The sequence below is a fragment of the Lonchura striata genome, chromosome 1, assembly GCF_046129695.1.
Source record: "Lonchura striata isolate bLonStr1 chromosome 1, bLonStr1.mat, whole genome shotgun sequence".
NCBI classification, from domain to species: Eukaryota; Metazoa; Chordata; class Aves; order Passeriformes; family Estrildidae; genus Lonchura; species Lonchura striata.
Window position 1 is genome coordinate 135,892,622 of NC_134603.1, and position 15,669 is coordinate 135,908,290.

The 15,669-nt window shown below is 36.5% G+C and overlaps 1 protein-coding gene across 1 annotated transcript in view; it reads right to left on the reverse strand.

The window, feature by feature from the left end:
• The window catches only part of ITGA8 (integrin subunit alpha 8), a 110,890-nt gene that overhangs the window by 15,195 nt on the left and 80,026 nt on the right, over window positions 1–15,669 (reverse strand). Inside the window, exons 26-27 of the mRNA XM_031503826.2 lie at window positions 13,323–13,448; window positions 10,448–10,561 (exon numbers count right to left, since the gene is read on the reverse strand). Of these exons, the coding sequence (XP_031359686.1) occupies window positions 10,448–10,561; window positions 13,323–13,448 (240 nt within the window). The remainder of the gene's footprint in view (window positions 1–10,447; window positions 10,562–13,322; window positions 13,449–15,669) is intronic.

A 15,669-nucleotide genomic window follows, 5' to 3' on the forward strand; every position in this document is an offset into this window, starting at 1 on the left:
CTCCAGTCAGATGTTTACACATGCTGATGAGATCTGTCTTGAGCTTTCTCTTTTCCATCTCTCTCAGCCTCTCTTAGTATATTGAATGCTCCAAGGCCTTAATCATCCTTGTGGCTTTTAGCTGGACTTGCTCCAGTACATCCACGACTCACACGTCTCAGGGAGTCCAGGACTGAACTCCAGATCTGTTTTATGCTGAGTACAGAGGAAGAATCAATTCCCTTGGCCTGCTGGCAGTGCTCTTCCTAATGCAGCCCAACAGGTGATTGACTTTGTTTTCTGCAATGGCACACACAGTGGACTCATGTTGAACTTTGTATCCCATGGTGCTCCAAGATCCTTTGCTAGAACACTGCCTTCCTGGTTAGTTGGAATAATCCTATGTACTGGCACATAGGATTTGCATTTCCCTTTGTCAAAATTTATGAAATTCCTGCTGACTCACTTCTCCAGCCTGTTGAGGTTCTTCTGAAGAGCAGGACAAACAACTGGCATATCAACCACTCCTTCCACTTCACTATCATCTGCAAATTATCAGGCTATTAGGTCAGTAAGCATGATATCCCTTTTGTAAATCCACACTGACAGCTTCCAATCATCTTCCTGTCCTTGAGATGTTTGCAAATGTCTTCCACATTTTTTTCTCCATCACCTTCTCTTCTCAAGGATTGAAATAAGGCTGACTGACCTATAGTTCTCTGAATTCTTCTTGAAGACAAGTGTTACCATTTGCTTTTTTCAGTTTTCAGGAATTCTCCCCAGTCAACATGAATTCCCAAAGATAATTGAAAAAAGTTTCATATTCTGATTGCCCCTCCCTCAGGACTTCTATGCGTATTCCATCAGGTTTTTTGGACTTCTGTATGTCCATTTTGTTTAAATGTTCCCCTATCCTTACATCTCTCTGCTGAAGATAAATGTTGATAGCTGCAAGTTTCCTCTCTGATTGCAGAGACCTTGGTTTACTGTATGCAGATTTTCCCAGTAAAGACAAAAGTGCTGGAGGGAAGCCTTGGGTAACTCAGCCTTTTCTATGTTCCATTCAGGAGAAGACCTTTATTTTCCTTAGTCTTCTTTTGGCTGCTGATACACTTACAGAAGCCTCCTTAATGCCCTTTAAATCCCTTTCTAGGCTTAGGTGCTGGTGGGCTTCTACTTTCCCAACTCCATCCCTGCATTCTCATACACTCTCTACATTCCTTATCCAACCCCTGCCCTGGGTAAACTGACTCTGCCTCCACCTCTTTTATGTTTCACAGAATCCTAGAATTACAAAGATTGGAAAAGACCTCAAAGATGATTGAATTCAACCTTTAGCCTATCACCATCTTTGTATGTCTGGATTGTAACAAGATGGTAAAACTCCACTTGTCAGGATGGACAGTTCTTGAGCTTAAAGGATGATGATCCTGGAGAATCAGTAGTTCTTCTGGACTTCTCTTTTTTTCAGGATAATTTTCCATGAACTTCTTCCAAACAGATCCCTGTAAAGGGTGTTCTCCTGAGCTCCAGGGTTGTAGTTCTGGTATTTGCCTTGTCCATTCAGTCTCCTTTTAAAAAACTAATTTTCTCTGCAAATATGTGAGGGTGATAAAAAGCCAGCACATCTATTGCCTTCTGGAACTAATTTGGCTATGCCATAATTTTGTTATTTTAAAATATTGAGAGCAGCTGAATGGTTATTATCAGAAAATTCAACCTCTCCTTGGGGCCTATACTAGAAAAGAGCAATTCTAAAAAATCTGTCTCAAACAACTACACAGGCATAGTCAAATCAGCTGCTTAGAGATATCTAAGCATCAAATGGGAAAGATAGCATCAAATGGGAAACTATTTCAAAACAAACTATCAATATCTATCTATTTCTATCAATAGTGTTTGAAAAATTAGGCTTGGTAAATAGGTAGTTTTATAAACATTCATGGTTCTGATCATCTATGAAGTGATATTAAAAAAAAAAAAATTCCTTATCATGTTAATTATTTTCCATTTCCAGACTCAAGACATTTTTCATATTTTATTCTTCAGCACTAGATTCCTCCTCACACAAAATCTCAGCATGTTTCTGTGGGTGTGCATTCAGGAAAAAAAGCCTTATATTTTCAATCTTAAGCAATTTATATCAAGCAGGATTCTGGATATAAATCATATGATTATATGATTTATAAATGTAATCTGTAATGGAGAGAGCAGAATATGTTATTGAAGAAGTAGACATTAGACATTCAGCTGGATTGGCTAAGGTACAGTAAAGGCATTAACTTTTCTTGAAACCTCCTATAAAGGAAACAGCACTAATGGAAAAATAAAGCCTTTCACCTACCATACATGGCTTATTTCATTTTCAGCTTATATCAGCAACAAGAACATCCAAGGAGGGTACTTCCTGTGGATTAATGCTTGGCTTGGGTTAATAAACTTGGGTTGTGACCACAGCTATCAACTCGCCTCAACCCTTGATTAGACTCCTGGAAATGCTGGAGTACAGGAATGGAGACTATAAAAGACTAGAGAATATTTTCCTGCATTTACAGAATTATGTGTTTGTGGCAAAGGACTTGAAAACAATGACTGTGGTCAACATTGGTTGCAAACAGGATTCTTACTTGTATAACACCTTTGAGATACAAGCAGCTGTCTTTCCTACAGCCTTTTTTATAATTCTCAAGCCAATTGTAAGAAACAGCATTTCTTTACTGTATCATTTTCTAAATAGTGTATGTTTAAATATTCAGTATTTACTGGAAGCTGCAGGAATTGTGGTTTGAAATTCAAGCTGAGGACTTAGTCATGGCTCAGAGGAAGGAGAAGAAAGAATCTGGTATTTGTGTCAGTGCTTAATGATCAACAGTAGAGAGTCCAGCCCTAACTACACTGGTCTTTTGTGGTTCCCCTTGTGTTAGAACAAGCAGAACCCGATCTCATGCTCGTTGCTGAGATAGTAGTTTGCAATATTCTGGGAAGCAGGCAAAACATGGCTATTCCCTGTGGTGCCTGGGTGGCAGATCCTGATGATGTATTTATTAAAACTTCTCTCTCTCTACATGCTTTTGTTTCACAAAAAGATTTTTGAATTGAAGCCTTTGTTTTCTTAAAAGTTGCAAGACAAAAAAGCAGCCAGAAATAAAGGAAAGTGTTCCCAATAAATATTCAGTGCAGTGTTTTCCTACATACAAATGAAACCAAAATAATGTGAGAACTGATGGAAAAATCTTTGACAATTTGAAAGACAGTTCTCCAGGCTCCAGTGGAATGGAGGTGCTTTCTGCAGGAAGCTGACCTCCCCAAAGCATTTCTAAGGTATGTGGCCATCCTGGTCAGAGATCACACTGAAATGCAGGAACAGATCTGGATCCCAGGGAGCTAGATTGAAGAACAAAATCTTTACAGCTTAAAGACTCACACATCATTGCTGTTCTGCAGGTTTGAAGAGTCCAGCTACTGGAGAGAGTCCTCAGAATGACTGCTCTATTGCCTCTCTGGAGAATTGTTCAGGCTCTTGGAAATCCTTTTTATTACTGCTTAGATGTAGCCTAGTGAAGTCTCCCTAGCTGAAATGCACATACTTCCCCTATAGCAAGCTGCATGCTGTGGTGGTATTTTCACCCCAAGAACTTCAGACTTTTGCACATGGAGTTCAGTGCTGTTACAACAATATTGGCACTGCTTGATTAAAATCAGTTTCCCTTTGTATCTGCTGGAGTCTGGCACACTTTAAAGACAGGAGGGTAAGCAATGCCTTTTAAATACATGCTTTGGGAATTCATTAGCTTGTTTCTTTGACCAATACCTCCCAAAACCTGGACTGCTGCCAATAGAGTAGCTTAAGTAAATGCTGAGAGTAGAGCTCATACAACTACTTCTCCTTAATAATTTGTTTAAAAATTTATATGTGACTCTTTACACATGGTAAAAAGTATTTGTGCTATCTGTAGCAAGAGGATATCTCTACCTAAATAAAGCTGTGACCAAAGACAATACTCTGAAAATCAACACATCCTTCTCTTTATCATTATATTATTTGACTTCATATATTTTTTTTACATTTTGACAGCCAATTTTAACTTATAATAGAGGCAGCTTTTATGCGATTCCAGAAGACTTCAATATACAGATTACAACAGTTATCAATCCATTTATTTCTTCATATATCTACATTACCTATACTATCAAGATATGTTCTGCTCTTGTTAACAACATTGTTTTTAAATAAAAACATTGTTTTTAAATAAAAATTAATGAAAACAAAACTAGGTTGTACCCAAAAGACTTACAGTTAGTTCAGCCCCATGCAAATGTCTCTTTCTTTCTAGCCTTCATTCCACATAAACAATCAAATCCAGTATAATGAAGTATTTTTGGCCACAACCAAAGTTTTGGGTTTTACTTATTTTGTTTTTTCAAATAACAACAGTGTTTTGATGCAACTGAAAATTTTGTTGATGATTTCCTCTTTATGTTATTACCCAGCCTAGAGAAATTCTACCACACTAAAGAGGCTCTGAGTTCACCAGTAATAAAATATGGAGTTTCTCAACAAAATTTCTCATTGGAAGGTGCTCTCCAGCTGTGGTGACAGCTCCAAATTCCAGGCAATGAAGGCAAACGTGAGAGGATGTCAGGACTGGGAGGACTTGTAGTTGATGGTCCAAACCAACAAGATATTACATCATGATCTTCTTATTTTTCTATACCCTTTCAGACCTCTCAGTATTTTTTTATATCCTTGGTGCAGCTTCAGCAGAAGGGAACACCATAATTTTATAAAGCAGGGATGTGGGTTTGAATTGAGTTTGAATTTAAGTTTGAATTGAATTTTTGTCTTCCAGTCCTCAATTCTCTAATCACTGGACTGCCAGCTCTTGCTTCTGGCAATTAATATGAATAAACCAAGTCCTCTTCAAGTCTTTAATCTTATTCTATAGGTGCCTTCTAAACAATTTTTTGGATTCTTTATTCAGAGAGGATGGACAGGACACATTCCTGCTAAATCCTTATTTGCGTGTCTATCCTCCTGATAAGGAATAGTCCTCATGCACCAACCTGATGGCTAATGCAAGTCACTTTGACTGAGGTGTCACATTTTCTCCATATGTTGAACAGAGAGCCTAGATATTTAGTTTCAGGTTTTGGATACCAGTCAGTCAGTTAAGATAAGAGTGTTGCAGCACACATCACTGTTAATATGTCAAGCATATATTTCCATTTCTAGGCATCTAAAAAAAAAAGCAGGATCAGTGCACATTTGGAAACATTATAATAATGAGTATTTAACAGAGAAGCCAAAATATGACTTTGAGTACCAAGAGAGCACCATTATGCTTCTCTTGGTGCTTCTCTTGCTTTTCAACTTTTTCTGATTAAAACTAGATTTTTCTCCCTTCTAACTATTAAACTTCATGTGATCAAGAGTGCCAAAATCACATATCTGGGACTGTCAAAAAGTCAAAAAAGAAACAATACAATTATATTCAGTAACATTAAAAAGAAAATTCAATAAACTTCAAACTTCTTGGGAACCTTACACACTCTCTGTGGGTACATTGCTGCCTCCCCTAGCTCTCCCAGGAGATTTGTATCATTATGAGAAATTTTCAGTACAGGATGAAAGAGTAGCTAAGAATGCACTGAATTCCACATCCCACAATGTTACAAGTTCCAAAGAGCTTGGAGACTGAAGGTTGTTACAAATCAGACAGATGATACAGATTCATCACTTAGAAATGCATTTTCAAAACATATGTTTTACAAGCCAGCTTTAAGTCTTACCCCAAAAAGTACCCATCCATGCAAAGAATATTGGGCCAGGTCCCCTTGGGTATCCCTTAGATGACTCAGAAATATGACTACACAAATGGGGGCATAATGGAGCCCCATCAGAACACAACGTAACATAACCATGAGAGGTTGTTTCTGTTTTGAATGAATCTGGCTATTATTTGCCTGATCAGCAAATCTGAATCCAAAAGTCAGTTACTAGGCAGTTACTGACTTCATATTTACGGTCCAGACTTTGAAGTTAATCCAAAAAAGTATGTGATTCTTCTTGGCCTTTGCACAATGTCTGTCTCTATCTTTGTTGGCTGCTTGGGAAATTTGTGCTGCTTTATTTATTCAAACATGTCTAATCACTGCACGTCATTTAACTGTTATTTGTTATGGGAGTTTGGGTTTTAAGGTTACAGGTTACAACTGTCAAGAGACAAAAGGGTCAGCTGCTGTCGGTTAAACTAAGTGGAAGAGGAAGGAGTCACTCAATGCATGACAGGTCTTTTGTGGCAACAAAATACATGTTTGCCCATATAACTTTGATGAAAAACATTGATTATTTCATACTAGCATAAATCAATAATTTCCAATAAAATCCTTCTCAGGTTTGCATTAGCATATCTATAAGAAGAAAAAACATCCTGACACTGTGTTCTCGGCTTTAATGAGCACCAACAATTTCTTCTGCAAATCATCATGTCTTCATTTAGATTATAACATATTTGAAGAATTTTGTATGTTACCATTCTTCTTATTTCTTTGGCATACGAAAACTTCTACATTAACTTTTACATGAAATGCAATGCTTCTCTAGAGACTTTTATCCTAAGTTTCTTTACAAAAGCATGACAGTGGGGTTCAGTCTGGCCCTTGGACAGTCCTTCCTGGTTCACAATCATCTCATCCTGATTATTTTAACTGCATTTTAATCCTCAGTTTGAATCTGCAGATTTCAGCCTAGTTAACAATGGTTGCAAACTTACTAAGAGCAGATCATACCCTTTTTAGGAAAATAATTATGTTCTACAGTCTTTTATGGGGATGGTTGTGTAACTGTTAATTTTAAAAGGGGCTATGAAAAAGGGATCTGTTTTGAGATGAGTTGAAGGAAGACAACCAGACCCTAGGACACTATTTATTGTCTCCAAGTTTGCGTGTGAAATAGGGATCACATTATTCTGGCAGCTAATTAGACATAAATGGGATGATGCAATAATTCTCTGGGAACTACCTTTTCCTACTTAGGAAAAAATTCCATTGCTTTGAGTTTTTCTGATTCTTAAAAAGACTTGCAAATTATTATTCTAAGGACACAGAAATGTTTACAGGGAAAAGGTAAAATCACAGCCCATAAAAAGGCTTGTTTGATAGCAAGGGTATGTAAGGCCAGTAGAGTAATCTGGTAGGAGTATTTCCCACAAGGTCTTTTCACCCAGTGCATCTGGATGGCTCACCCTTGTCCCTGCCCACAAGCTGGTGTAAAAATCCACGTCTGCCTGGAGCTCACTGAGTGAAGGGAGGTGCAGGCAAAGCAAGCAGGGTTTATTAAGGAGCAAGGAGGAGCTAAAGGGACTGCAGCACTGGCATTGCCTGGCATGTTTACACACACCCATGCCCCAAGGTCCAGCTTTGACCCTTCCCCCCATCCAGATCAGACAGAGAGATGTTTCAAATCAGCTGGAAAATGCATCCTCTGAAAATACCTTTCTGTCTTGTCATAGTCTACAGAGATAGCAACCAGCTTTGGCATCTAACTTTCAGATTATTAAAATTTCATAAAATGAGCCACTGCTCTTACATTAAACATGCCACTGAATTTCATGAAGTTATATTTGTTCTGAACCTAAGTCAGGCTAACAAAGGTTACATCCCAGAAAAAGATTCTGTTTTTACTAAGCATTATCCAAAAAAAGGAGATTTTGTATCTTCTGTAGCTAGTTTATTTCAACTGTTACACATATTTTGTCACAGCCAAAAACTCAAACTGTTTCTCATTATTTTTTTAAACTTTAATCTCTTACAGATATTTCTTGATATATACAAATTAAACTTAGGAAAATACTAATGAGGCGAATTTCCACTGAAATAGCTGTAACTAACCGAGAAATTTCATCTGAAGATCTGTGCACAGGATTTTCTCACAAGACCTTCTTTTTGGCCCTTACAGAGTTAATTATATTTCACCAGCAGAATGATGAGGAGAAAGACTTAACTGGATCTGGAATACATCAGGCTCAGTTCCCAGAAAGGAAGGTAGCTAAGGGAGCTTTATCAGCTTAGTGAAGAAAAAGGTGAAGAAAAAGATGCAGATCCTCTGTGTTACTGCTTGCCCACTGCAGTGCTCAAAATTGTCACACATTATTCCAGTCAAGGATAATATCTCTGCCTCTCTGCTTGTCTCTATGTGTTAGGAACAGAGAACCAGTGCAGTGAAGTTCTTACCTGAACTTAACAGGGACTACCTTGTGTGAGCTTGTCCAGCAGTCTCTTAATGGAATTGGAAAAAAAAAATGGAATCAAATACCCATTCTATTTCCCAATAGAAATGTTTCTTTTATAGCTGTAGAGATGCTTACATACTGGTACTTTCTGTCCTTTGCAAAAGCTTGCACAAAACGATGTCCATGCCAATTCCCAGATTTGAAAGGACAAAGAGACATCCAAGCTGTCCTGCTTTTAGGGTTAAAATTTGAACCAGACTTTGCCCTTTTTTTGCACTAGCAGATGACTCACTCAGCAAACCTAAATGAGGTACGTCCAATATAGAGTATCTAGACATATTTGACATTTTTAAAATATGCTTCCTCTTAAAAGCATTTCATTTGTATTAATGGAACTGAAGAAAGGATATGAAAGTTTCTTGGGGTTGATTGCTCACAGAAAGAAAATGCACTGACAAATCAGGAATTAGTTCACTTAGTATATGAAAGGATGTCCTTTGTTACTGAGCAAGACAGAAATATATTTTCTTCAAGCAAGGCCAGATAGTGGGGACAGAATTTAAGTGCTCTTCAGTCATAGAGGTCCTATAACAGCTTTTGGAGAAGAAACACAGAATGTGACCTGGCCTCCTGACAGATAGGTAGAAAAACCTTTCAAGTAACCACTGCCATAGTCCTGTACACCAAGAGAGAGCAATGATCTCCCAGAAGTTTGCACCCATTATGGATTTGGTTAGCTACTGTGCTGGCATTCAACTTTCTGGAAATACTATCCTATCTGCTCTCATTTCTCCAGGAAAGAAAGTGAGGATGAATTTCTTTTATCTACTTTTATATTTGAGGGAAAGGAGAAATTAACTCAAAGGCATGAGGAGCTTAATTTAAAACTGTAAACTGAAGATCTTCAATTCTTCTCTTTCTAGGGTAAGAGGTCCCCTGAATATAAAGAATTCTTCTCCTACTGTAGGGAACAAAGGAAGGTTCTTACATTCCAGATAGAAAGACTGAGGAATTCTAAATTCCTTGGGAAAGAAGCCAATAATAAATCTGCTTGATCAAGACAGGAGATGCAGGTATTTCTTAAAAACAGCAAATGGAATTATAAATTTTGCCATGTATTTTCCAGTGTTAAAGGCATGACAATGTTACATAAATACAAACACACAGCCAGCTGTGAGGTAACAGCTCACAGTAAAATCCCTCTGCCTTACAAAATCATAGAATAATTTGCATTGGAAGAGAACTTTAAAAGTCATCTACCATAAGCCTGGATGTCTTCAATTAGTCTAAGGTGCTCAGAGTCCAATCTGACCTTGAATGTTTCCAGGGACAAAGCATCTGCCACCTCTCTGGGGAACTTGTTCCAGCATTTCACCACCCTCATTTTGAAACACTTCTTTCTTGCATCTAACCTAAACAGATCCTCTTTTAGATGAAAACCATTACCCTTGTCCTACTTCAACATGCCCTGCTAAAAGATTTGTTCCTATCTTTCTCAGAGGACCCTTTTAGGTACTGGAAGGTGCTGAAATCTCTCCCTGTAGCCTTCTCTTCTCCAGGCTGAACAACCCCAGCTCTCTCAGCCTTTCCTCACAGAAGTGTTTTATTCTTCCAGTCATCTTTGTGGCCCTTCTCTGCACTCACTCCAACAGGTCCCTTTATGCAGTGTGAATAGAATCCTGAGAGCAGAAGTTGGAAATGCAAGAATTTGCAAAGAGAAGTTTTACTTTTTCCCATCATTCACTCTGTCCCTTCTTTTAGTAGTAAAACAGATTGTCACTACATGAGTGTCATGTCTTATACGAGCTTGATACATACAACTCTTCCCTAGATTAATAGAGAATAAATAACAATGAATTTTTAAGCTGGACATAGTGTACGTGATGATGATGTTTGGCTCCAAGAAAAACCTTCCATTGGGAAAGAGGTTATAAATGCAGAACATTTGGGTCAGTCCAAGAAAGCAGAAGCAAAATGAGTAGTACTTAAAAGTAATCTTGGAATCTTCAAGTAGGGTTCGGGACATAAACTTGAGAAGGAGTGATAGAAAGAAAAAGAAAAGTAAGCAGCATCCAAAAAATCTGGACACAAACCATTGAGATGTTATCTTCAAAGAAAGTGGTAGCAAAAAGTATTTACATTTGTCCCACTTAATTTAATAATTTTTATTTTTAAATATCTGCTCAAATAAAAAATATTTTTACATGTGTATAGAAACAAATGCTTGTGTGCATTACCTCCAGGAATGTTTGTGCCCAGAGCCGGGACCTGATTTTTAGTGCCGCACTCTTTCCTCTTTCCAGCTGTCCGACAGTGCACGAAATTAAGACACACTTCACATTTGTACAGTTCTGAGAAAAAAATAAAGGGAAATCATACTTATGCTTTGAAAACAAAATAATTTTCAAGTGCTATAAATAAGCAAAAACAAATGAACTTTTCCTTAAAGAGCTAAATAGTCTGAAATCAGTAATTTCATCTAATATACATGAGTCATTGTGATAACTCTAAATCAAGGAACAGATTCTTTTTGAATCACCTATGAATGCAAACACCTATCTATAATAAAGAAAATAAAAGTAATCATTTTCAACAGTGTCTGCTCAGAAGAACTCTTAAAATGTCCAGGCACTTACCAATACTTTAAAACATGTGCTTCTTCCCCCCTATCAATCATTTTATGATTCAACGCTTTTTTTCCTGTTCTTTATGCATTAAGTAGTTATTTGTATTGCTAAATGTTTCCTCCTTTTTAACTCTCCTTGTTTTCTCACTGATATTTACATCATAGAAGCCAGAACATTTGCTGAGATTCATTAGTTGCTTTACTTGAAACTTCTTGTCCATGAAAAATTCCTGATGAGCAGTGATTCTGGCTCATACACAAGGCTGAAGGCAAAAGCCAAGCATTGCAATTCAAAGCTATATACTCCTGAAGTCTGCCAGAAGAATGTCACACTAAAGGTTAAAAGCTGACTGGAAGCCACTGAAGGGAATGAGCAGAGTCTCATGGGGTAACCACAGGAATTATGTGGCTGTTTAGGGCATAGAAAGGATAAATGATCTCATAAAAAATGATTAAATGTTTGTGGATAAAAATAAAAAAAAATGTATATACAAATGGGTTTTATCTGAAAAGTTTTGTTTGACTCAGGGGAAGGCTGAGGTTTTAATTGATTACTATTTTTATAACAAAGCAGAGAATCCCTCCCATGACAGAAGGCCTTATGACCTCAAAAACAAAGCTAAGTTTTCAAAAGTAAGTATATTCCCTAGTGAGAGTGAGAATGCACTACCAATACCCAATCTTCAGGAAATGAGATGATGATGCATGGAACAAATCTGAAAACACCCTTAAGGAATCCTGTATCTTTATAGACAGCTTTCCTCACAAATCTCTGTCTTATTAGAGGATAAGCAGAAGCTGTATGCCTAATTGCTGCTTTCTATATCTGACTGAAAATGAAACTGTAAACCCTGGAATTTGCAGCTATAAACTTTTTTTTTAAATGAATATTTTAAAGTATCTGTTTATTTGGCTTTAAACATCCTCCAAACAGATTTATTTATTTTGCAGGAAGGAGAAGACTTGTTTTCGTTAATCACAGTGGTCAAAGACACACGTTAGCAAAACAAATCATTAGTATGCAAAAAAGTCTACTTTTGGCTGACATTTTAGGACCTGAATACATATTTCTGTTTTTCTTAGTAATGCATTTAGACTGTAGTGATTTTCAGAACAACATAACATTTGAACTAATGGAAAAGAAACCAAATATTTAATCAATAGTATAAATAAAATAAGAGCTTCTCAGAACATTTTTTCTCTCTGTGAAGATGCTTTGATTAAAAGGAAAATAACTTAAAATTTCTTTAAAAAATTACAATTTTAAATGAAGAATTATCTTTGGCCAATCAGTCTTTTCCACAGCAACATTCATTTTCCGTGTGTACTTCCAATGTGTCAAATTAAATAAAAGAAATTATGCATCAGCAGTCACTAATGCTGAAGGCGTTAATATTGGGACACCTTCTAACTGAAACAATAATATTGCTTTTCTATGCTCACCCTGGAAAAGTCTTTCTATATATCCAGTGGTAATCACTACACCCAATCCTATCCTAATTTGTGCTGATCAAAAGCATATTTTACTAGAAGAACGCTCATCAAAGTGCCAATTTCATATTACTGAGTACCCCACTAAATATGTTTGATCCCTCTACATCAAGCAGCTGAAAATTCTCTGCTTCATATTTTAAGTTGCAAAAACAGTGCATGCTTCAGAACTTTGTTAACCACTTCCAGTTGCTGCAGTCATTTTTATGTTGGCAGCCTATGATCCTAGTCACTCAGAAAGATGACTGAAAATTAAGATATCACTGAAGAATGGATAAAGTGTTCTGTGATATTGACTGGCATGTCTTTGAAAGTCTTGCATTTTTCCTTCAGACCCAGTGGAATCAGATTCTTCCTAGGGTTTTGGGTTGATGAAAGTGATTATTGCTTAAAATGGGTTAAACTGTGATTTTGTTCTTAATAATATTACAGTTTTCAGATTACTTTCAGATTCTATTCTTCCTGTTATAAAAATTGTCAAATTAACTTTCAGAAGTATAATTATTATCTTAGTCCAGAGCACTTAAGTTTGTGAGGCTCTTTGCTTCCAAATTCTATTGAGGTCAAGGAATTAAAGCATGAGCTTGCAGTAAACAGCTTAATAAGAGACTGGACAGCATGAAAGAAACTCTGCCCAAGGTTCATAAAAATAGATGGAAAGCACTGACTGTGAATCCCTTGACTGATTTCAAGGTCACCGTGTTTGCACATTGCCTTTAGACAAAGGCAGGAGACACCTACAGGGCTGAAGTATGCTAAGGATGGCACTTTGAATGCAGGAGTGGAAAAAACTTCTGAAAATACAGCCAAGTCCAAATACTCAGGTACCAAACTGTCTAATCAGAACTATTTTCCTAGGACAGACAGCATTGCTGTTGCTCCAGCATTGTCTGGATTTTTAAAAATACAGTGACCTGTCCCAGTTGCCTTGCCTGTGGTATTGTAGTCTCACCTTTCCCTGCACAGACCCAGTATATAGCTTTTAGATAGCTCACCAATATTTTTGCAGAGTTTTTCCTGTGAGGTTCTGCCACTGTGACATCCCTTCTCCTGATATAATGAGAAATTGTGGAATTATATAAAAAAGCAGCAAGTTCAGGAGTGTCCTCTGGAACAGCAAACTGCAAAGAGAGAAATGGGAATGGTAATGGCATACACATACAACGATTCTAACAGATTTGTTCCTGTCTCAGAGGTCTTGAATTTTGGATTAACGCTGTTTTTTCAATTGAACAACACAATCATGAGAATACTTTATCTTCAACTAGGAGCACGATGAGTAATAGCACAGCAAAATATTGCCCAGTTATAGGAATTACAGTAGCCAACATTTTTCTCCATTTTTTACTGGTGTAAATTTTTTTGCTTTACTTAATTTTGTTAGACCCTCGTGGGCAAATTCTGATATATATAACAGAATAAATTCAGAGTTGTTGCACAGTAGTTTAGTCATTAGTTCAGATCAGAATCTGTCTAATAAAATATAATGATTTTACCACTTTTAGAAAAAAAAGGAAGTCTGACTTCAAACAACAAAATTTTTGATTATATAAAAAATATGTTACAGATTTGTTTTGGTAACAGCTCAACTTTGTATAATACAACAGCTTCTTCATTTTAAATCTCACATTAAAATGTATTCTCTTCAGCTTTGTATTTGCAGATTTTTGTTCTCCAATTAAAAACTACTTTTTTTGGCAGTTTGTCTTTAATTCCTATACTGGGCATTTATGGCTTCTTTTATGAAGCCTCAACTCCTGGAGCCAACTGCTACAGTAGGAATGATAAATTTTAATTCATGATGATCTGATCATGGCAAATCACAATAAAATATACATGGAAGTTTATAGTAAGAGCTCAACAGGAATTCAATTAAACATAGACAAAGCTATTCCTTAAGGACATCAGATTATAAAGCACTAGACCAGATCCTTCTTGTCAGTTCCTTTAACCTCTGAACACAAAATATCTTAAACAAATTCCAAAAGAAAATATTTGTAATTGTAATAATGTTGTTAATTGCAATATGCTTGTAATTGTAGTAAATGTTAAAAGAGAATAGCTATAAACACACAAAACCTTCCACACACTAGTACTGCATAATACTAGATTGGAAAATTGGTGTAATATACCTGATTAAAATTATAATGCTATAAATAGAACATAAACATTTGACATTGTCTGAGATCTTCAGTCAAAAGCATCCTACAAAGTGAAAGATACTGTAATTCATTAACTAGTAAACACCCATAAAAAAAAAAAAAAATCTTTTTTTCCTTTTTTCTGTTGCTTCATGAGGTTAGCATTGTCTATTTGTAATAAGGGAATTGTAAGTAGCTAGTAAATTTCTCCCTCTCAGTGTGGCAATGTGCAAATTCTCCTTCCAGAATTCTTTCACCAGCATATAGACTTCTTTAATGATGACAAATTAAAAAAACCCACAACATACTAATGTGCCTGTAAAGAAGCCCTTGATATATATCACAATGGATACATATGTAGATCCCTTTGAATAACAGAGGATTTTCATATTTACATTTTTTTTTCATAGATCCTAGAGTGTTAGCATCTCAGTGAATTGTTACAGCAAAGCTTCGAAAACAGCCCTCTGTGGATAAGAGAAACACGTGTCTCCTGCAACTACTTAAAAGAAGAATTTGTCCAGTGGCCCAGATGTCCAGGTTAAAGATATTATTTTATCCTTCTTGAGCTGGTCACATGGAATTGCTCAACTGCATAATCTGTCTTCGTTGCTATTTTATATACCACGTATTTGGCACACTATCTTAGAGGAACACTCCCTCCCTTTAACCAGAGTGGACTGTCTCAGTTTCCCCACCATGGAAAACTGTACTGCCTTCTTCTCCTGAGCATTATTACTTTGAGCAGGTTCCAGACCACTCCAGTTTCCCACTTCTCATTTCAATACCATGTTTCACTTTTCTCGTTTTCTAGCCAGGCTGCATTATCTAACTCCATCAGAAATGTTCTGGAAGAGGGCTTTTTTATACAAAGATTATACACATTGTTTTATGTTACATACATTATATTATATTATACTACATTATACATATTTTAATATTATATGCATATCTATAATACAATATCTATTATATGTTGTATAATATATAATATAAATATATTATATTACTAGATTATACACAAAATTACACAAGAGGGGCTGGTGACCATTCAAGAGCAATTCATAGGATAGTATTACTTTGTCCCAAGACCAAGCCCTGAAGTAGTAACAGTTTTGCAGCATGAGGAGACGGTGCCTCTGGAAGGGGTTAGCTCCTGCCATTCATGTTGGTGGATGTACCTTATACATGTGGTGGATTT